We start from the raw sequence: 21,804 nt of genomic DNA, 5'->3' as shown, positions 1-21,804 counted from the left end.
CTAAAAGTAGGCAGCAAAAAAAGCCAAACATGAAATTCTTATTATAGTACTAAATAATACACAGGTAAGAAACTAGGGAATCTCATGGCTAAAAGAAGGCAGCAAAAAAAAAAAAAGCCAAACATGAAATTCGTATTATAGTACTAAATGTTTTCAAAGGTACCTTTTTAACTTCTAAAGCACATTCCATCAATGCTTTCACACTTCCGACTTCCCGCAACGTCTTTTTACTATTTACATCTGCTCGCCAAGACAAATTCCGCAAAACACTTGCAATAACCTGCAAATTAATCAATTTTAGATTAATTTTTACATAAAATCATTCATACTAGTTGCTTTTTCGTTTTTAATGCTAGAGGTAAGAACAGAAATCTATTAAGGAAGAAATTCTGGCAAGCCGTGGTGACTCATGCCTGTAATCCTATCACTTTGGGAGGCTGAGGCAGGAGGATCTCCTGAGATCAGGAGCTCAAGACCTTCCTGGGTAACACAGTGACACACTGTCTCTACAAAAAGTTTTTAAAAATTAGCTGGGCATGGTGGCATGCACCTGCAGTAGTCCTACCTACTTGGGAGGCTGAGGCAGGAGGATCCCAGGAGCTTAAGGTTACTATGAGCCATAATTGCACCACTGCACTCCAGCCTGGGCAAGAGAGGGAGATCCTGTTTTTTTTTTTCTTTACTTTTTTTTTTTCTTTTTTAAATTCCTCCTAAATGCTACTACAGTGCCAAAAAGATTTCCTACAGTATAACTACAACATAATTATTTTTCTTTTTCTAGTGTTAATGGAACTATCTTTTATACATGAGATACTAAATACTGAGCAACAATCTAAATCAGGATATTACCTGGGAGTGGTGGCACACGCCTGTAAATCCCAGCACTTTGAGATGTTAAGGTGGGCAGATTGCTTGAGCCTAGGAGTGGTGAAACCCTGTCTCTACAAAAAATACAAAAATTCGTTTGGCATGGTGGCGTGCACCTGTCAGCCCAGCCTTGAGAGGCTGAAGTGGGAGGATTGCTTGAACCCTGGAGGCAGAGGTTGCAGTGAGCTGAGATTGCACCACTGCCCTCTAGCCTGGGTGACAGAGTGAGACCCTGCCTCAAAGAAAAAGGGAGAAAAACAGTTGAAATTCTAAATAGTACCTGCTGTAAGTCTTCACTTTCAGATTTTAGTTGGGCCACAAGTGCTCTCATGCAGCCTTTCATAGAGCATAGCGTAGCCTGTAAATTAGATACAGAACAGAGGATCATCAACAAGACAACTTGAAGCCAAGCTTTATTTCTGGCTATTAAATGTCTAATTCAGTTTTCATTATTTTGTTTTAATCATAACTGATATTTTGCTCATAAAAAATCTAGAATAAGATTACCTAAATAAAAGACAAATATTATCTTAATTCTTTGCTATCTGTTCTTCTTTTGCCAAACTAGAGAAATAAAGTGAATAAGTGGTGAGAAATGATAAGCAACAGGTTTTAGAGTAAAGCCTCTTATTTGAATGGAATCAATGTGTGTGTAACACTTGCCTTGGTCGTAAGAATTTTCAGATTTTAAATCCCATTCCTAGGAAGTGTTTTATCTTTTATTTTTTAATTCTACACAGTCAGACAAAATTCTCTAGTAATGGATCACAGAAATGATCCCTACAAGTATATTCGTATGAACAGTGTTTTTAATGCAATTACATAAATTCACTACTGTGTTCCATCTTTAGATGTACCTTTGCCTTTGTTCAGGCTTAAGACAACCAAATGAGTAAAGACAAGCGAAAGTGAAGCACAGGTTTTTATCAGTCATCATTTAATGAGGAGAGTGACAAGAAAATCAGTAAAATGTGTTTTTATGAAAGTAAATTAACTCATACCTGAGCTATCTTAAGAAATATGTGTTATAAAAACATACCTTGTTGGCTACATCTCCGAAAGTCAAGTTTGTCAAAGCCATTCCAGCATATCGTCTTAGTGTAATACTGTAGTGGTCATTAGTAAGCCCATACATTTCACAGTCCACTTGCAATAATTCTGCAATGGCCTGTAGTCCCCCTAATTTTAAAAGGGCAAGAGGAAAAAGACAATCATCTAAAATAAAACAAACTGGTACCAAGTTGGTAACTTAAGTATTAGGGAAAAGAATCTAAATGAATGAGATATATGGTTTAAATTCACCTTTAGAATTATAAGCCACAAAAACTGTTATAAAGAACTTTTGTATATTTATAAAGTACAACTGACAACTATTTCATTTTATGCCAGTTTCTCCACCCTCCAGCCCCTTATCTTACTGAGTGAAATAATAATTATTTTCTATTTACTGCATATACACTCCACCTTGCCAACAGTGAAGAAGGCTGTTTTCTAACACTAGTTCTTCCTGAACATAAGCAGAAAAAGGTAACTTCTTCTTATTATGAGGGCTTTATAAACAGTCTTTATTGTCACACACTGTGGCCTAACTAATTTTTTTTTTTTTTTGGCAAATAATTACCCTTAGGAATACTGATGCCTTTAAATGAAACTGTGCATGAAGAAAAACTAAAAATTTTTTTTATTACAAAAATTATCTGTTCAATTTATTATTAAGTTATATAAAACTACTAATTTGTGTTTTTAAACACATTTCTTACTTCTCTTTGATGGTATCAAATATTAACTATACTAAGATTTAGCACTTTTTTTCCTGATTCTTTCCACTGAAAATGCTCAACAATGCCCACAATGGCCAATACTAGGAAGTCAAGGAGAAAACAAAGGGAAAGGAATGGGAAAGACACAAAGGAAGCAGTAAAAAAAAAAGTGAAGCAAAATGGTAAGGAAGTGAACAAAAGAGAAAAATGCATGTGGAGGCTATACAAAATATAATTCATCAAATAATCATCATGGGACTCAGAAAGAAAAAGATGAATATGAACAGGCAATTCTTGGACACTAGAAGTCTAAATAGGTCATTAATCTGAAAAAAAGCCAGTACATTAATATTTTTATAAGTGGTCTGGAAAGTTCAATATGCAGAAGAATCTTGCAAGTTTGTAAAACAAAGTTCTGTCTTGGCTCAAGAATTCCAAGCCAAGGGATTTAAATGTAGGAATATTTATGTAAAACTTTATGACTAGCAGGAATGACAGACATGTTTGAATGTAGGTAAGTGAAAATTAATTTGGTTAAAGAAAATCTAAATCCTATTTAGGAAAATTTTCCTCCATTCACCTGCAACAGTGGCAAAATACATAGACAGTGAACAAAAATCAGTCATTGTCTTTATGAAGAGCGTACAGATTGGAGCAAAGATAGATGAACTATGTAGAAGCACAGGGTGATATAACAGGTGGACTTAACCTAGACCTGGGATTAGGTTCCCTAAGAAAAAGGCTGAGGAAATAATGTTTTAATGTTTAAGTTGAAACGTAAAGGATGAATGTATATCTTTTTAAAATTTTTTTATTTTGGTAGAGACAGGATACCACTATGTTGCCCAAGCTGGTCGCGAACTCCTAGGTTCAAGTGATTCTCCTGCCTTGGTCTCCCAAAGTGCTGGGATTACAGGCATGAGCTACCAGGTCCAGCCAGATGAATGCATATGTAACAAGGGTGGGGAAGGAAGAAGAAAGACACATTCTAGGCAAAGGAAACAGCATGCAAAAGGGCCCCTGGGCCTGAAATATTTAACAGCAAGGAGAGGGCCACAAAATGAGGCTATAAACATGGGTAGATGCCAGATCACTTAAGACTTTATGTGCCATATTAAAAATTTTACGCAGAAAAAGGAATAATTAGATGCACATTCTAAACAGATTACTATGGTTTCAGTGAACAAAATGGACTGTCAGTGGAAATGGGAAGAGAAGTAAGACAAAGTATTGCAGAACAGGAGAGATGATGGTGGCTTGGACTGGGGATGAAGAGAAGAGCGATGACTTAAGATATTTTTAAGTAGCAGAATTAAAGCAGTCAGTTGCTATTTGCAGGGGATAAGGATGGCATCGTGAATGCCTTCCAAGATTTTGGTTTGAGCAACTGGGTTGGAATTTCTGAGAAAAGGAAACTGGGAAAAGATGAGATTCAGGGATGCGAAAGATTACGAATTCACTTTGTGACAGTTGAGTTAGAAGTGTCTAAAATACCACCTAAGGGAAGATGTCACATAATCAGTTCAATAATGTGTCTAAAACTCAGGGAGAGAACTCAGACTGAGCTGTAAATTTGAAAATGAAAACAAAAACTGTAACAGAAGCATAGAGAGAAAGGAAGAGAGCCTAGGGCAGAGCTTCAAGGAATTCCACCATTTTACACTTTGGTGAAAGAAAAGGAGCCTGTAAAAGAACTAAGAATTTTGACCCATGAAATTGACATGGAAGACCTTAAGACTGTGGCCTGGTATACTAATGAGATCGCCAAGATGTCGGGTATTTTAAAGCAGAGGATCAATACCACAACAAAACAAACTATGCCTTTTGTCTGTATAAAATCTTGCCTGGTGTGACAATAACTGCGATACTTTCTTAAGAAAGATAAAATGCACCTAAAGAAGATGCCAAGAAGGCACGACATGATCAAAGAGTTGAGTACTCTTGTATGGAAAAACTAAAAATCTTAGGACTTGATACTGAAAATAAAGATTAAATAAGAATGTGGCAGATATCAAGAGATTCAGGAAGAACATGGCTAATAAAAAAAGAATATTCAAAAAAATTTAGACTATCAGATAAAAGAGGAAGTGCTTTTTGATTTCACGCAAATGAAAAGATTTCAGAGAATTCTGAGGCATAGAATAGAATTCATAGGTTAAAACTATAAATGGATTTGCTAAAATATGCAAATTCATGACTGGATTGATACAATTAAAAAGTGGCTGCTCTAAGAAAAATCAGGATGTTTCATGGTAACACAAAGATGATGAACATGTCCTTCCACAATTTTCTTGGTGCCTGTTAGCAAACAGTGGTCTAAACAGACCAAAGTATTGCCCAATAGGGTAAAACTACCGATAGTAGAGCACCAACAGACTCAGGTGACATTCAACAGAATCCTTAATTTAGACTCTTATGAACAAAAGAAAGACTGATAATTTTAAAAAGTATATTACTTTTGTTTTATGTGGTTTAGATAGTCACCATTGGCATTAAATGCCTTGTTCTAAAATAAATATCACAGGCTCAACAAGAATATTCTATTGGTGTTTCACAAAATCTCCTGAACATAAGAATCAGCCAGGCCACTTATCACATTGATTCCTAGGCCCTTCCCCTGGAGATTCTATTTGCTACAAGGCCAGAAAATCTGCAGTTTGGTGAGTGCCTCTGGGTGATCATTATGATTAAGATATTTTGTGAAATATTAATGCAAATAAACCGTGAGTTCCTTGAAAGCCAGGACCAGGTCCTAATCATTATAAAAATCTAGTGCCTAGCACAGTTTCTGGGGTAGATTTGAGAATCAATAAACATACATCATGGAAATTATAGTCTAAAACTTCAATACTAATAAGTGCAAACGTAAATGACTGATAGTTGTAGAATCTTCATATATGTACAAATGACCATCCCAGCTGACTGAACTAAGGAATTCCCCTTCACCTATTTGGGATTTCTTTTTTCCTTATCCCTTAATGCCAAAACCTTGTGCTGTCTTATACTATTATCTCCCTGCAATCCACAAACCCTAATCCTCCTTCTGCCCCAGTGCAAATCTGGAGGTAAGGAGTGAGAAGAAGGTAATCCCCTGTGGCTATGTCCCCAGCAGTCACACCCCCAGAGGCCCCATCCTGCTCCTCACCTGAAAGCCCCTGCCCTAGCTCCTGTGATGAAATGCCCCGGGTAGCCTTCCTACCTGAAGAAGGAAGAGGAACAAATACTGAGTCTACGTTTTATTTTGAAATCCAGATAATTAATGTCTCAGTCCTAGTCTACAGTCCACTGGAACACAGGAACATTTACAGAATAACTTTTGAGGTATCTTAAAATTAAATGTTTTCCTGTTTATTGATGATTTTTTATCCCCTTCCTGTTATGATTAGCATTTTAAAAAATTTAAAATGTTCACAAATGCTGAGATTGTACTAAGGAGGGGAGAATTCATAAGATTAACTGAGATTCCACAGGAGACCAGGGGGAGGAAAGAGAATCAGGGAGGCCAATTGCTAGGCCACTAGGAAGGAAAGCATGGCCAGAGGGCAGGCCTGAAATCTTAAGGTGCAGAGCCACCCAAAGTGATGACTCTGAAGGACAATACTTTTGGCTGTTCAGGTTCTCTGTGTAAGAGTCTCATGACTTCATCACTTTTAAGATAAATGACGAATGAAACAATGAGGGGGTAGGAATATAAAGTGGGAGTTGGAACATAATGTAACATAAACGGCACAAAATGCAAGGGCACAATTACACTAAAATGGGAATTAAGTGTATGGTTCCTGCTTGTGGCATGACTAGAGAGATCCAGTTCACATGAGATGGTTCAGCATGATGCAATTTATAAATACCACATGTACAAAATGAACCTACAAATCAAAGAAAACCCGTTATATAAAAAATGGAGTGCACTGCTGGTTATATAAGGTTTAGTGCGTGAAAATACATACCTAAAGGAGTAATCATTCCAAAGTTAATGAAATGTTTCTGACTTAAAGCATAATACTTTTCTATATTAACCAGTTTCAAAGATACCAGGCTGCTTATGATGAAAATCCTGTAAAGTACCGATAACCATGAAGATAAATGAAAATCTTAATAATAATTCCCTCTGATGCTCATCAAAAGTGACTGAGTTCAATCACAATACACTAGCTCCACATTTCAAAATAATTCAAATTAACATCCTCATCAGCTGGCACACACAAAGTCTACTTTGGCAAAAGGGACAAAGAGTGACCCATTTTGTCATTTTTCTTCAATCTCTGGCTTCGATTTTGAAAAAGTTAGTATATGACAGGGTAGCAGTTTCTGTGATTCAGGATCCTTTCTCTGCTGGAAACCAGGGTACGTTTTTTTGCTACACAGAGGAAGCAGCTGATAGCAGAAGTTGGTGGCCTTATATCATAATTCATCAATGACTAAAAATCTTTATTTACTATACTGAATTTCTACCATGATTTAAAAATCCACCAGTAATTGTCTATGGCATTAAAAAACATTTTTGTCTTACCTAGTTCATTCATTGCATGTCTATGCTCTTCATCAAATGAAAGTTTCATTAGAACACACACAGCAGGACAGATCTGATGTTCAACAGGTGCTGGCACTGAAAAATAAAATCAACATAAACCATAATGCTTTGTTATTTAAAGAGCAATGATGTTTATCGTACTTTAAAAATATGCAGGGATCACTAGTATACCCCTAATTCATGGAATTTTAGTGGATCAAATATTTGCTGAAAGGACGAATAAATACTACAAATGTAGAACAAAAGGCTTTGTTTCCATAAAAATGTTTACCACTCATCTGCCCTTGACTAAGTCTCTTAGAATAAGTCTTGGAGGTTTATGCTATTACTCACATAGCTAATAATTTAAAATTATGTTGAGTATACAAAATAATAAAAACATTTTGGTACAAAATGATTTAATTTTGTTTATAATTTCTTTCTTTCTTAAAAAAAAAAAAACAAAAAAAACCAAAAGAGGGTCTTGCTCTGTTGCCCAGGCTCGAGTGGAATGATCACAGCTTTCACTGCAGCCTTGTATTCCTGGGCTCAGGTGACCTTCCTGCCTCAGCCTCCGGAGCAGCTAGGACGACAGGCATACCTCACAGCCCCTAGCTAATTTAAAAAAATTTTTGTAGAGATAGGGTCTTGCTATGTTGCCTAGGGTAGTCTCAAACTCCTGGCCTTAAGTGCCGCTCCTGCCCGGGCCTCCTGAAGTGCTGGAATTACAGGTACGAGCCACTGTTTATAATTTCTATTTAAACTACTATCATGAGTGTGGGTTAAAAGCACATGGTGCTGGGTGCGGTGGCTCACACCAGGAATCCCAGCACTTTGGAACACTGAAGTGGGCAGATCCTTGAGTTCAAGGAGTTCAACAACAGCCTGGGAAACATGGCAAAACTCCATCTCTTTAAAAAAAAAAAAAATTAGTCAGTTGTGGTGGTGCATGCTTGTAGTCCCAGATACTCTCAGGAGGCTGAGGTGGGACGAGTGCTTGAGTCTGGGAGGTTGAGGCTGCAGTGAACTGTGATTGCACCACTGCATTATAGTCTGGGCGCTTGTGTGAGACCATATCTCAATGCAAACAGAAAAAAAAGCATATGGCTATGTACAAATGTGATCTCTAATACAAAAAGTTAGACAGATATACTACAGAGTAAACAGAAATTTCTAAAAAGGGTGTCCAAGAAAATGTACCTCCACATTCAATACTATGCACAAGGTTTCAAAACTCATTTGACATAATTTTTAAAAAAAATCTCAAAAGAAATATTATTTTATTCTATTTAATTTTTTGAGAACAAATATCAAGAGTACAAAATGTGGGTCATTACATAATTGTGGATAGCCAAAGAAAACAATCCAGGAAGGCAATGTTCTCCCAGTAAAAATCTTACTAGTTCTCTCACCCTAGGACAAATAGGTATGAAAGGCAATCCCTTTTTTCTTATTCTTTTAAAATTTTTAAAAAATGAGACAGTGTCTCACTATGCTGCCCAGCTGGTCTTAAACTCCTGGGCTCAAGCAATCCTCCTGTCTCAGTCTCCCAAAGTGCTAGGATTACAGGCATGAACCACCACACCTGGCCTTTCTTATTCTTCAACATTTTTAGATTTCAAATAAATTCATCTTCATACCCGAGCTTTAAAAAATCTGCTACAGCTTCATAAGTCATGTTTGCATCATCTCCTCTTCACATCAATAGGCTGATACAGTAGAATCATCTACTTGTAGTGCACGTGTGTGTGTGTGTGTGTGTGTGTGTGTCAGTTCTTGACAGGTGAAAGGAAGGTCTTACCTTACATACTTACTGCTTTTGGTTGTTGGCTACACGAATGAAGTAAGTTATATCCCCACAGGTCCTAACTCCCATGCTGCTCCTGAGGGAGCGGGGCTGGTGTCTAAGGGTCCCCTCCTGAGTGAAGAGCTGGGTGGATTATCACTCCCAGCAACTGGGGCCCACTGTCTACAGCTGGATGGTACAGTAGGAAAAGCACCGAGCTGAGAGTCAGGAGATCTGGGCTCTGTTCCTGGGTCTACCACTTACTAGGTGTGAGGGCCATGGTTAAGTCCTTTAGTTCTTTTGAGCCTCAGTTTTTTCATCTGTAAAATGGAGATAATACCTTCCCTTCCTACTTCACTAGGTTGTTGTGAGGGGCAAATAATATAACAGATGTAACGATGCTCTGTGTCCCCTAAATATAATGATATGCAAATGTAAAATATTATGGTTTGTACACTAATGGCTGAAGGAACTTACGTAAAGTCACTTTCATCTATGAAATGAGCTTCAGCTATGAAGTGAAAGATGGGCAACATAATTGCTCAAGTTCTTTCTAGCTCTACTAAGGCCCTACTATGCCATGACTGTATAAATTTCTCTTGACTTACTGTTCTTATAGTAGTGCACATAACATTTCCTTTGCTAAATTTTTCTAGGGAAATACAGACTTAATCTTTTAAACATGATAGTAGCACAAATGGCTGATGTGAATTTCCTCCTCTTAGTCATAAAGACAGCATATTAACTAAAAATGTTTTCTATTTAAAAATCTCACATTTGCTTTGAAACATGCACTATGATGTACACCAAAGAGAACATACTTGGATTTTTGTCCTGGTCCATGCCTTGTTCATGAGCTTCCTGCCACTCCCAACAGGTTTCACAGTAAGCACGTATCTGTTCCAAAAGATGAAGGACTCGGATTTCACGCCTGCCTCTCTTGTCATCAGGCTGTGAGTGAATGATGTTGTGGAGTGCTGCACTGGCCCTGGCCCGAGCCTCTTTACTGCCCCGGGAATTTCCCAACAATACAGAGTCTTTGTCATTGCCATGTAAAAGCTGGATGAGGAGAGGAAGACATCCAGACTGTCGCATGGATATACAGCTGTCTTGGGAGCTAGACATAGCTAGCAAAGTTCGCGACATATCATCCTTATCATGAGTACCAAGCATTGACAACAATGAATACACCATTTCCACCTGTGGGCCAAATGAGTTTAGAAACAAAATTATGACTTTAATATCCAAAAGCCAAAAACCAATTAAGTGATGAATGGGATATTTACTGTAACTCTAAAAACACAAAACAACCCCCCCCCCACAAAAAAAACCTGAAAACCTTTCCAGGATGAAGTAATCAGTGTTATTTCGAAATCTATGTATCATCACCAGTTTGTTTATGTGAGTAAATAATATGAGTGGTAAAATACAGTATTAAAAGAAAAAGTAGGTTTTTGCATACTCACTAACTGTTAGTGCTGTTTGCCTAGATCAGTTGGTGCTAATCCACTGACTATAATCAGGGAAAAACAACTGATTTCACACACATAGAGAACGCAGTTTAGCTAAATTCTCTACAGAATTTAAAATTTTATCTCATTTCTTTTAATCTATACCCATAAGCAATAAATAGAAAACATTTCTGCAACAATTGTAAGTACTAATTCTCAGCAATCATTAATTCTCGTCAGATGATAATATTGTTAAAATTATATGATTATAAATTTAAAAATGTTTTGTCATAAAAAGGAAAATGCCATGATCATACAGAGTGAGAGCTGGGATTTGTAGTCAGTTTTTAAAAAAGCAACCAGTAAGTACTAATTACTCTCTGACAATAAATTCTAAGTATTTACTTAGGAGCCGATTAGAAACAGGAAAATGGCACCCAGTTATCCTGGAGCATGGTCCACTCATTTTAAAGCTACAGGGTATTACATAAAAGAAGAGGCTATTATGTAAAGAATGCATCATCTCCATAACTCAGTGGTTCTCAATTCGGGGCAATTTTGCCCCCATCAGGACACATTTGACAACATCTTGGAGACATTTTTGGTTGTCACAATTGCAGGACAGGTATTTTAGGGCAATCTAGTGGGTAAGCACCAGGGATGTTACTATACATTCTACAACGCAACAAAGAATTATCTAGCCAATAGTGCTGAGGTTTAGAAATGCTGCTTTAAATGTGTAAATACACACATACCTTTAGATATGAAAATTTTAGGAAGGCAGTATAGGACTGTGGATAAATGGGTTTTCATTGGAGCTAGGCTCAAATTTTGGCTCCACCTCTTAGGAGCAAGCTGTGATGCTATTATTGTCAAGCTATTTGATTTCTCTGAGCCTCAGTTTTCTGAGCTGCAAAATGGAGAAATTTACCTACCTAACAATGTTTTCTCCATTAACCTGAAATAAAATAATACATGTATAGGACAGTAGCTGGCATTCAAAATACATACTAGGGTCTTAATATTATCATGCATAAACGACTTCAGAAAGAAATAGTATTCTAATTGCCAGTTTTCATACAATAGTGCTCTTGAATATTCAAGATTTTTTTTACAGTAAAAACTACATGTTGAGGTTAGACAGATCTGGAATTAAATTTCCATGCCTAAAACTTTTTTGCTTGTTTTCTCATTTAGAGAAATATGAATACTTCACAGAATTTTGGAGGGGACCACAGATAATGTACACACAACTCCTGGCACAGTTACTGGCATATAAGAGGTTCCAAGAAGTATAAACAGGAATAAGCCTCATAGTGAGAATATCATTGATTATTCTAAAATCATTACTTAAATCAACATTAGTTATTTCAGTAATACATTTCCCAAGAGCTATTATATTATTTACAGTAAAGAAAGAGTATACAGAGTATGCTGTGAAAACAATTAATGGAATTCGAGTTAACCAAAACTATATTGTTTAGTAATAGTAGAATTTCATTTCATCTTAGTTAATTTAAAAATCTCTGACGGGCCGGGTGCAGTCGCTCACGCCTGTAATCCCAGCACTTTGGGAGGCAGAGATGGGTGCATCACCTGAGGTCAAGTGTTCGAGACCAGCCTGGCCAACATGGCGAAACCTCATCTCTACTAAAAATACAAAAAAAATTAGCCAGGCGTGGTGGCATGCACCTGTAATCCCAGCTACTCAGGAGGCGGAGGCAGGAGAATCGCTTGAACCCAGGAGGTGGAGGTTGCAGTGAGCCAAGATCGTGCCACTATACTCCAGCCTGGGTAACAGAGCAAGACTCCGTTTCAAAAAATAAAAAATAATAAAATAAAATCTCTGACTTTAAAATAATAAAGTAACTATATTTTCCTCTTTTTTTTTGAAATGGAGTTTTGCTCTTATTCCCCAGGCTGGAGTGCAATGGTGTAATCTCGGCTCATTGCAACCTCTGCCTCCCAGGTTCAAGCAATTCTCCTGCCTCAGCCTCTCGAGTAACTGGGATTACAGCCATGTGCCACCACGCCCAGCTAATTGTGTATTTTTAGTAGAGATGTAACTGGGATTACAGCCATGTGCCACCACGCCCAGCTAATTGTGTATTTTTAGTAGAGATGGAGTTTCACCATGTTGGTCAGGCTGGTTTTGAACTCCTGGCCTCACGTGATGCACCCACTTCGGCCTTCCAAATTTCTGGGATTACAGGTGTGAGCTACCACATCTGGTCTAAAGTAAGTATTTTCTTCTCAAACACTATTCCCAAATCCTAAAATATTTGCTAGCATCTAAGAAAGATACTCTAATGAAACTCACTTATCAGCATGAAATAACACTCAACTTCAACAACTTTTCCATTCACCTCAATACATATTTACTCACGTGCAGGCACCATCTTAGACACAGCAAAAGACAAGTAAAAAAACATTTCTTTATTTCCAAAAGGCAGGTTCATGCAAATTGTTAGTGATTCAAATGAGGTAGATGGATCACATGGGGAGGTAAGAGGACTTTGGGAATCAGAAAATGTTTTGTAAAAAAGCAAAGCCCAAGAAGAGTTTTGAAGGCTGGCTAGGATTCTGACAGACATTTATGGTGGTCCCCACCAGTGCAGGCAAGGAAGGGAGGTGTAAAGTCACAGGGAGTGTTCAGGAAGAAGGAAGTGAGCCAGTTTGGCTGGAACTCAGTATTCTTGCAGATAAGTGGATGGAAAGACTGAAAAAGAATTAAAAATTAGGTAATCTGGCACTCTTTATAATCCTGATTTTTCCTTTGTTTATGCTTCTTTGTATAAAAAGATGTCATTTCTTTAAGAGACTGTGAATCAGAATTCTCCACTAGAAAGTGGTGTAATCTCAGCTCACTGCAACCTCTGCCTCCTGGGTTCAAACTATTCTCATGCCTCAGCCTCCTAAGTAGCTGGGACCACAGGTGTGTGCCACCACGCCGGCTAATTTTTGTATTTTTAGTAGAGATGGGGTTTTGATATGTTGCCCAGGCTGGTCTTGAACTCCTGGCCTCAAGTGATCCACCTGCCTTGGTGGGATTACAGGTGTGAGCCACTGCACCTGGCCAAGAATGTCTTAGCAAAGTATTCATGGCATTAGTGACCAGGGTTTCTAATCTTCTGTTACCTTGGTTCCCAGATGACTTGTCAGCCTTCGAGGTGCAGAGTGTGTGCTACTAGAACTCAAAACACTGGCTGTTTCGTGGTCCATTCGTGTAGTTGAACCCTAAAAATTAAGCAAATTATAGATAGTATAATTTAGACTATAGGTAAATACAGATAACTTCATGTTAAGGTACTCCAAATGAAGTGTCTTTATGATAAAGAAATAAATACATCATAAAAAGTATGACCATTATAACTGCTCAAACTATTTTTTACCTATAAGCTTACTAAGTATATTTTAGAGAAAAACTAAAGAAAAGAGAATTTCTTGCATATGAGCATTAAACTGCAGTATGGACTTAACCAAAGACTGAAGAAATTCTAGGGTAGTAATTTTTCATAGATCAAAATAAATAAAACCACATTCAGATAAGTTCACTGATGAAAAGCAATGAAGGAATGTTCAAATTCTGAAATGCTCCAAATTGCCAGAAAACTAAGTATGAATTTGCTATAGTCCAAGTTCTCTAAGATCTCACAGTTTAGAAAGGGCTGTTTGAAACTTTTACTGGAGAAAGACATGAAAAAAATAAATGACTGCAGTGCAATATAATATAAACACCACAGTAGAAGAATGAACAAAATACTGAGGGAAAACAGGAAGAAAGAAATTACTGCTTAGGGACTATTAGAGGCTGTATAAAATCAGTAACAGTTAAGGTAGGCATTTTGCGACAGGAGACTGACTGATGGAAGAGACTGTGCAAAGGTACAAATATGGAGAGCGTGGAGTGTTCCAATGTAACGTGAATAGAACACAAGGTGTATGGTCAGAGATAAAGATTGGGTTAAATCAATAAGTATCTTGTGTCATTTCAAAGACATTGCTGTCAAGCTGTGGAGTCACCGGACTTCAGGCAGGAGAATGGTACAATCAGAATTATGTCTTAAAAACAGCATGGAGAAATCACAGGTAGGAAATGAGGGAGAGGGTATTTTCAGTAGTTGAGTGGTTCTGAGGGCACAAACTAAGGCAGTGATAATAGAGAAGTGGGGATGCTCTTGAAGGATATTCAGGGGGTCAAATTAATTGGCTTGAATAACTTGACTGGATGTGAGTAAAGAGGCTGGGAGTCAAGGACAACTTGGAGGTGCCAAGCTTGGATAAATGGATAAGTAATGATGCTATTAATGGATATTGGAAACTCAGAAATAAACGATGGCTTTCATTTGGGAACTGAGCTCACCTTTGAATCTGACATCCAGTAAGAATGCCCAATGGGCATCTGAAAACATAGGATGCAACTCTGGACAGGAGCTGGAGTTGCAGATAAATATCTGGGACCCCATAGCTAAATCCATTCATTAATAATTAAGGAAATGACTCTAAGAATAGCGTCAGCAATATTTGCAGGCACTCTTTTGCAGTTCTCAACCTTGCAAAACGAAAAGCTAAAATGTAAGTTATTTGAGGACAGAAACTTTATTCTGTTCACTGCTGCATTCTTAGTACCAAGGGTGATCTTAGGATTAGTAGGTATCCACAAAATATTTGTTGAATTATAAATAAATGAGGAGCTATTAGTAAAATCCATAAGAATGTCAAGATGCAGGACATCATTCGAATTGTCTTTCAGATATATATGCTCTGGCTAATTGGAGAAGGGAAAGAGAAAACCACAATGGGAGTAAAAGGTTCTGAGGACCGTGAGATGGCACCTCCTACTCTAGAGGGTACAAGGGGTAGAATTTTGGAACCAACACACCTTATAATTTCCTTTTGTGCATAAACTTCACTTTTGGTGATTTTTTCTTTTTCTGTCTTTCTTTTTTTTTAGAGATGAGGTTTCACTATGTTTCCCAGGCTGGCCTTGAACTCTTGGGCTCAAGTGATCCACTCACCTCAGCCTCCAGAGTAGCTGGGACTATAGGAATGAGCCTATGAGCCTAGCTATGGTGACGTATTAGAAACTTTTCTTCTCTGTTAGCTAGCAACCTAAACTGTTTGCCAGTTAATTTCCACTTTGGTAGACAACATAGGAAACTGCTAACAATGCATTCCTAAGTGATTTGTCAGGATTTTTACCAAGTAATAATTAAGTGCTCATACAGAGATTTCTGAATTCTTCATAAATTCCTTGTTCAAATTTGTTATAAATTTGTTATAAAGTCCTTAAATAGGTGATACTCCAAAGTTATTTTTTATGAGGGCTGCTTAGAACTTCTGTATAAGTCATGTTATAAGCTAAGGTGAGGTTTTCCTGACTAGTGCACAAAACTATTTTAGACCATCATTCACAATAATTAGCTATTTTAGATCAGCATTTTTAAGAGAAAACTACATTTGTCAAAACTCATTCAACTGTACACTTAAAATGGATACATTTTATCACACATTAATCTTTCTTCAATGAAAGTGATCTTTAAAAAATCCTAACTTGAGAGGTTTTAAAAAATATGTCCCCATATAAAAGCAAGAAAATCCATTCTTCATTTTATTCATATTCACATAGGGAAGTCTGGGGTTGGACTGAGAATACTAGCTCAGAGACCAGAGTGGCTCCCCTTTCCAGTCTCTACTTCCTTTGTGGGTCTGGACTCTTTATGCTTCAGGGACACTTCTAGGACAAAACTAATTACTAATCCTCCTTAGGGAAGGGAAAAGAGGCATCAAGGAAAGACTCATCTTACATCTCTTTCCACTGCCACCAGCTATTGACTGCTTCTGGAATGGTCTTTAAATCCACATGCAACCAAGCAACAAATAATTGCCCGAGCCCCTGCTACTTTCCAGGTAGTATGCTAGTCACCAGGGATATAACTAAGACATTCTCAACCACACTACACACAGTATCTAGATGAGAAGCTGAACATGAAAATACGTGTGGGTAAGTGCTTTGACAGAAACTGTATGAACACACAGGAAGACGCACAATTCAGTCTTGGTTCCTGAAAAAGTGGCATCTGAATTTGGACTTGAACCATGAGGAGTAATTTAGTTAATAATAAGAATGAGGGAGATTAGCCACAAGGCAGCCCAGGCAGAGGCAGAGGCATAAGCAAGGGTCAGAAAGAACATGGTATATTTGTGTTTGTGTGTGTGTAGAGAGGAAGGGGAGGGAGAACCTCAAATAAATCTGAACATAAGGAGCTCACTCTGGTTGTAATTAATAGAGGGTAGATCTGAGGGACCGAGACTCAGGCTAAGGAGGATAGTTGGGGCTTTTTTAGTAAATTCAGACAAGGAACCTTTTTCTTGATCTATAGAAGGGAAATGAGTCTTTGTCCTGAAGCAAACACACAATCTTTGAAGATGTCTAAATATCTTTACTGTTTGTAGGTAGCCCCCGAGATAGATCTTTGCCTCCTGGTATTCATGCCCTTTTGTAATTCCTTCCCCTTTAGTCTTGGCTAGATTTAGTGACTTGCTTCTAGTGAATAAAATGCTACAGAAGTGATGAGAAGCACTCTCAAGGTAAGGTTACAAAGACGTGGCTTCCATCTTGGGCACCTCTCTTGTTCCCTCTGAGGGAAGCCAGTTACTATGCTGTGAACTGCCCTGTGGTGAGGCCCATGTAACAAAGAACTGATGTCTCTCTGGCTGACACCCAATGAGGATCTGAGGCCTTCAATAGCCATAAGTGAGCTTAGAAGCAGATCCTCCAGTTATGCCCTGAGATGACTGCAGCCCCAGCCAATACCCTGAAGTCTTGTGGGAAACCCTGAACCAGAGACAGGCAGCTCAGCTGCACCAGGATTTGTGATCCATAGAAGCAAAAATAAGTGTCTAGCAATGCTGTTAAGTTTTGGGAGCAATTTGTTATGCAGCAATAGCTAACTAATGTACTACTTGAAACAAAAGAAAACAGGAGGTTTAATTACGAAACAAGGGAAAACTTGTTTCCACAATAAAACATGTTTCTGACATTCATTTCAGTGTAGACACCAAATATTTTCTAAGCTTCAGTCTTAGTTATCTTCCTATGTAGCTCCTGGATTTTGAGACACTCCTCATTCCCCATCTGTCTCAGGAGAAATTTAGATGTATTTATTATTAGGAGATACCAAGGGGTACACATACCCGTACTCTCTATAAGCCTAGAACTTGGTCCATGAGAATCTTTCTTGGGTGTTTTATTAAGGCTAGACCTGAGCCAACTTCTTTCAGAGTGACTTTCAGAGGGACCAGAGTTTCCCTATCCACAAGAAATGGTTAATAACTTCCTAAGAATTGTTTCCCACCCAACTCGTAACTAAATTCTGAAGAAACTTGAGTGTGATGGACTTTCTCACAACCTCAAGACCTGCTAAGTCAGTCATGATTGCACATCCCTTGAATCAGCCTTGCTCGCTGTCCAAAGATAGAAGCACTTGCTGTATCATTCCTGACTCTCAGTGTCAAACTGTGTGAGACCCTATTTCCCACTGTCCTTTTTCCTATCCAACCTTCCTGTAGAATCCACGTTAAATGCTTTATAAATACCCATACATCCTCAACTTTTTACTTCATGCTCCTTTTATTTCCTGGTCTTCAACTTTCTCTAAGACGTTGCTTTTTTTTTTTTTGAGATGGAGTCTTGCTCTGTTGCCCAGGCTAGAGTGCAGTGGTATGATCTCAGCTCACTACCAGCTCTGGCTCCCAGGTTCAAGTGACTCTCCTGCCTCAGCCTCCAGAGTAGCTGGGATTATAGGCATGTGCCACCACTCCTGGCTAATTTTTGTATTTTTAGTAGAGACAGGGTTTCACCATGTTGACCAAGCTGGTCTCAAACTCCTGACCACAAGTAAGACATTGCTTCTTTGAAATGACTAGTAAATCCAACATATTTCTATATATTTCAGGTTGGATTTCTTTTGGTTATCACTTTCATAATTCTCTTCCTAGTTTTTAACAGCTTTGCACTGCAGTTATTCTATCCCACTTGTCTGGAAACATTGCAACTACAGATGAATCCAACTGTCTGTTTTCTCTACACCCTGACATGAAGTGCCGGGCAGCATTCAAGAAATGTGAGCATGTGAGAAACTTACGTAACTCGGTAGGATGCTGTCGATATACATTTATGGTCACCAATATACCTAGACCCTCCATGCCATAACTGCCATCTTTTTGTTTCCCTTGTCAGCTCTCCTTTCTTTGGCTATTTCTGATATTCTTCATTTTGTATTATACAAAACTGTGGCTCTTCTTCTCTTACTGCATATAACTTCTACTTTATAGAAAAATAGAAGCCAACAGACAAAATTTCCTCAACTTCTTGCTAACCAGAACCTTAAAATTACCTGCATATATATCCATCTCCACCTTCTGCTGTGAAATCAGAGTTCCCCTCCTCCTATCTAAGGTCCATCCCTTTAGATGTGCTCTGGATCCTTTCTCTCATTTCTCTTTGATCTTAGTGATCTTCAGCTCTTCTCTACTGGCTCCTTTCCATCAGCATTCAAACATCCTCATCTTTTCTATCTTAAAAAACAGAAATAAATTTTCTCTCAAACTTATAGTCTGTATCAGTTAATGATCTTTTCACTCTTGGGCAGTTCACATCTAGACATCTTTACAGTTAGCTAAAATTGCTTTCTTCTACTTTTTGTTTTCAGATGGAGTCTTGCTCTGTCGCCAGGCTGAAGTGCAGTGGCAGGATCTCGGCTCACTGCAACTTCTGCCTCCCGGGTTCAAGCGATTCTCCTGCCTCAGCCTCCCGAGTAGCTGGGATTACAGGCACACGCCGCCATGCCCAGCTAATTTTTGTATTTTTAGTAGAGACGGGTTTCACCATGTTGGCCAGGACGGTCTTGATCTCCTGACCTCATGATCCGCCCATCTCGGCCTCCCAAAGTGCTGGATTATAGGTGTGAACCATCATGCCTGGCTGCTTCTCTTCTACTTTTTAACCTTCCATTTAACTTCAGCTCACTCCAATATAATATAGTAGGAAAGAAGGCCCAAGGAAATTGCATTTGACAAGATCAGCAATGAACATTTTTTTTTTTTTTGGTGAAACCCAAGGTGATTTTTTAGTCCTCATGGCAATTGTGGAAATTGTTAACTTTTCCCTCTTTTTTGGAACAATATTATTCTACTGCTTTGGAATTTTAGCCTAGGTATTCATCTTCTCACTGTATACTCACTGGGGATGTAAAAATCTTTAATACCTTTAATTACCAATTCTTTACCCTTCCTCTCAATTCCAAATCTAATAGCCTACCTCATATTTCTACTTTGTGTGTTTATTTTTTTGAGACAGGGTTTCACTCTGTTGCCTAGGCTGGAGTGCAGTGGCATGATCTCAGCTCACTGCAGTCTTGACCTTCCAGGGTCAGATAATCCACCTCGGCCTCCCAAGTAGCTGGGACTGCAGGCACATGCCACCACGCGTGAGTAATTTTTTTTTTTTGTATTTTTTGCAGAGACAGGGTCTCCCTATGTTGCCGAGACTGGTCTCAAACTCTTGGGTTCAAGTGATTCACCTGCCTTTGCTTCCGAAAGTGCTGGGATTACAGGCGTGAGCTACTGCACCCAGCTGCATTTCTGCTTTGATGTCTCAGACCTAACATCTTTAAAGTTAAACTTAACATTTTTTTCAAAACTAGACTCTTATTTTCTCTCACAAACCTCCTCCTTATCTAGCGTTATTACTAAATTGCCTACTCTTCTAGCTGCCTAACAGAAACCTAGGAGTAATTCTTGACTTCCCCTTCCCCCTAAACACTCATATCCAATCCCTAAGCTTGACTGATTCTACTTCTTGAATATTCTCAGATACTGAAATCTACCAATTTATAGGACATACAGATTATAAAGAAACATGTTGAAGTATATCATGGGGAGTTATCAGCAAAACCGAGAGTATGAGACACTATAAAAAAAACCTTTGGAAGCCAGGCATGATGGCTCACACCTGTAATCCCAGCAACTCAGGAGGCTGAGGCAGAAGGGCTGCTTGAGATCAGTTTGAGTTCAAGACCAGCCGGGGGAACAGAGGGAGGCCTAGGGCATGGTGGTGAGCACCTATAGTGCCAGCTACTCGAGAGGATTGCTTGAGCCCAGGTGTTCAAGGCTTCAGTGAGCTGTCACTGTGCCACTGCACTCTAGCCTGGGTGACAGAGTGAGATCCTGACTAAAAAAACAAAAACAAAAATAAAACCCCAGGAAACCATAAAGAAAAAAGAAAAACAACTTTAGTTCTTCAATAACTAAGTGTCCATAAAACAAAAAGAAGGAACATACAGATTAGAATGACATCAGAGATACACTAATTCCTATTCACGGACCTTATCCGGACCCTGAGGCAAATAAACTGTGAAAAACACATGAAACAACTACAAGTTTGAATACTGACTGGATAGATGATGCTATTAAAACAATTACTGTCAGAGTCTTTGGAGATGTAATAATGGCACTGCAGTTATTTATTTTTTTAATTATTTAATTTTTTTGAGACAGAGTCTCACTTTCTTGCCCAGGCCAGAGTGCAGTGGCGCTATCTTGGTTCACTGCAACCTCTGCCTCCCGGATTCAAGTGACTCTCCTGCCTCAGTTTCCCGAGTACCTGGGACTACAGGTGCACACCACCACTCCCAGCTAATTTTTGTATTTTCAGTAGAGACAGGGTTTCACCATGTTGGCCAGGCTGGTCTCGAACTCCTGACCTCAAGTTATCCGCTCGCCCCAGCCTCCGGAAATGCTGAGATTACAGGTGTGAGCCACCGCACCTGGCCAGTTATATATTTCTAATAAGTACTTTTATCTTTTGTAAATACACAGTGAAATAGGGAAGAAGTGATGATGATGCCTGGAATCTTGTTAAAAAGTAAATTGGGAGGTTAAGGTGAATGGGTTACATGTGGATATGAACCACTATATTATTGTCTTTGTATATGTTTAAAATTTTCCATAAGAAAAAGTTTTAAAAACCAGTGGCAGCAGAGTGGGTTTTTCTATCATTCCATCTTTTTCCTACTTTTAATTGAACTTTATTATTATATACTGGCTATTACCAGAGACCTGGTTCTAAATTTCAAATAGAAAAGCTGGGGTTGCTTGAAAAAAAGAAAAAATAGTGAAAGAAAAAATGGATTAAAAACTTCCATATCTATAAACCATATATAGATAGGAAAAGATATCTCAGAAGTGTTATTAAATGACAGAAGTAAGTTGTAGTATAGTATAAAAAATAATGTTTATGTAAAAAATTATATAAGGTTGATTCAAAAGTAACAATGTAACTTATAAGAAGAATAAAAAGTACTGGAAAAACTAATTTCTTAAATTCCCCAAATAACAAATTACAAAAACCTAGAACTCTCTAACATA

The 21,804-nt window shown here is 38.2% G+C and overlaps 1 protein-coding gene across 1 annotated transcript in view; it reads right to left on the bottom strand.

Annotated features, from left to right (window-relative positions):
• Window positions 1–21,804, bottom strand: part of APC (adenomatous polyposis coli) — a 123,963-nt gene that overhangs the window by 17,203 nt on the left and 84,956 nt on the right. Inside the window, exons 9-14 of the mRNA XM_011966093.1 lie at window positions 13,513–13,611; window positions 9,745–10,123; window positions 7,138–7,233; window positions 1,907–2,046; window positions 1,148–1,225; window positions 164–280 (exon numbers count right to left, since the gene is read on the bottom strand). Of these exons, the coding sequence (XP_011821483.1) occupies window positions 164–280; window positions 1,148–1,225; window positions 1,907–2,046; window positions 7,138–7,233; window positions 9,745–10,123; window positions 13,513–13,611 (909 nt within the window). The remainder of the gene's footprint in view (window positions 1–163; window positions 281–1,147; window positions 1,226–1,906; window positions 2,047–7,137; window positions 7,234–9,744; window positions 10,124–13,512; window positions 13,612–21,804) is intronic.

This window comes from Mandrillus leucophaeus, unplaced genomic scaffold (genome assembly GCF_000951045.1).
Source record: "Mandrillus leucophaeus isolate KB7577 unplaced genomic scaffold, Mleu.le_1.0 Scaffold740, whole genome shotgun sequence".
Taxonomy (NCBI): domain Eukaryota; kingdom Metazoa; phylum Chordata; class Mammalia; order Primates; family Cercopithecidae; genus Mandrillus; species Mandrillus leucophaeus.
This window is presented reverse-complemented; position numbering and strand designations above follow the sequence as displayed.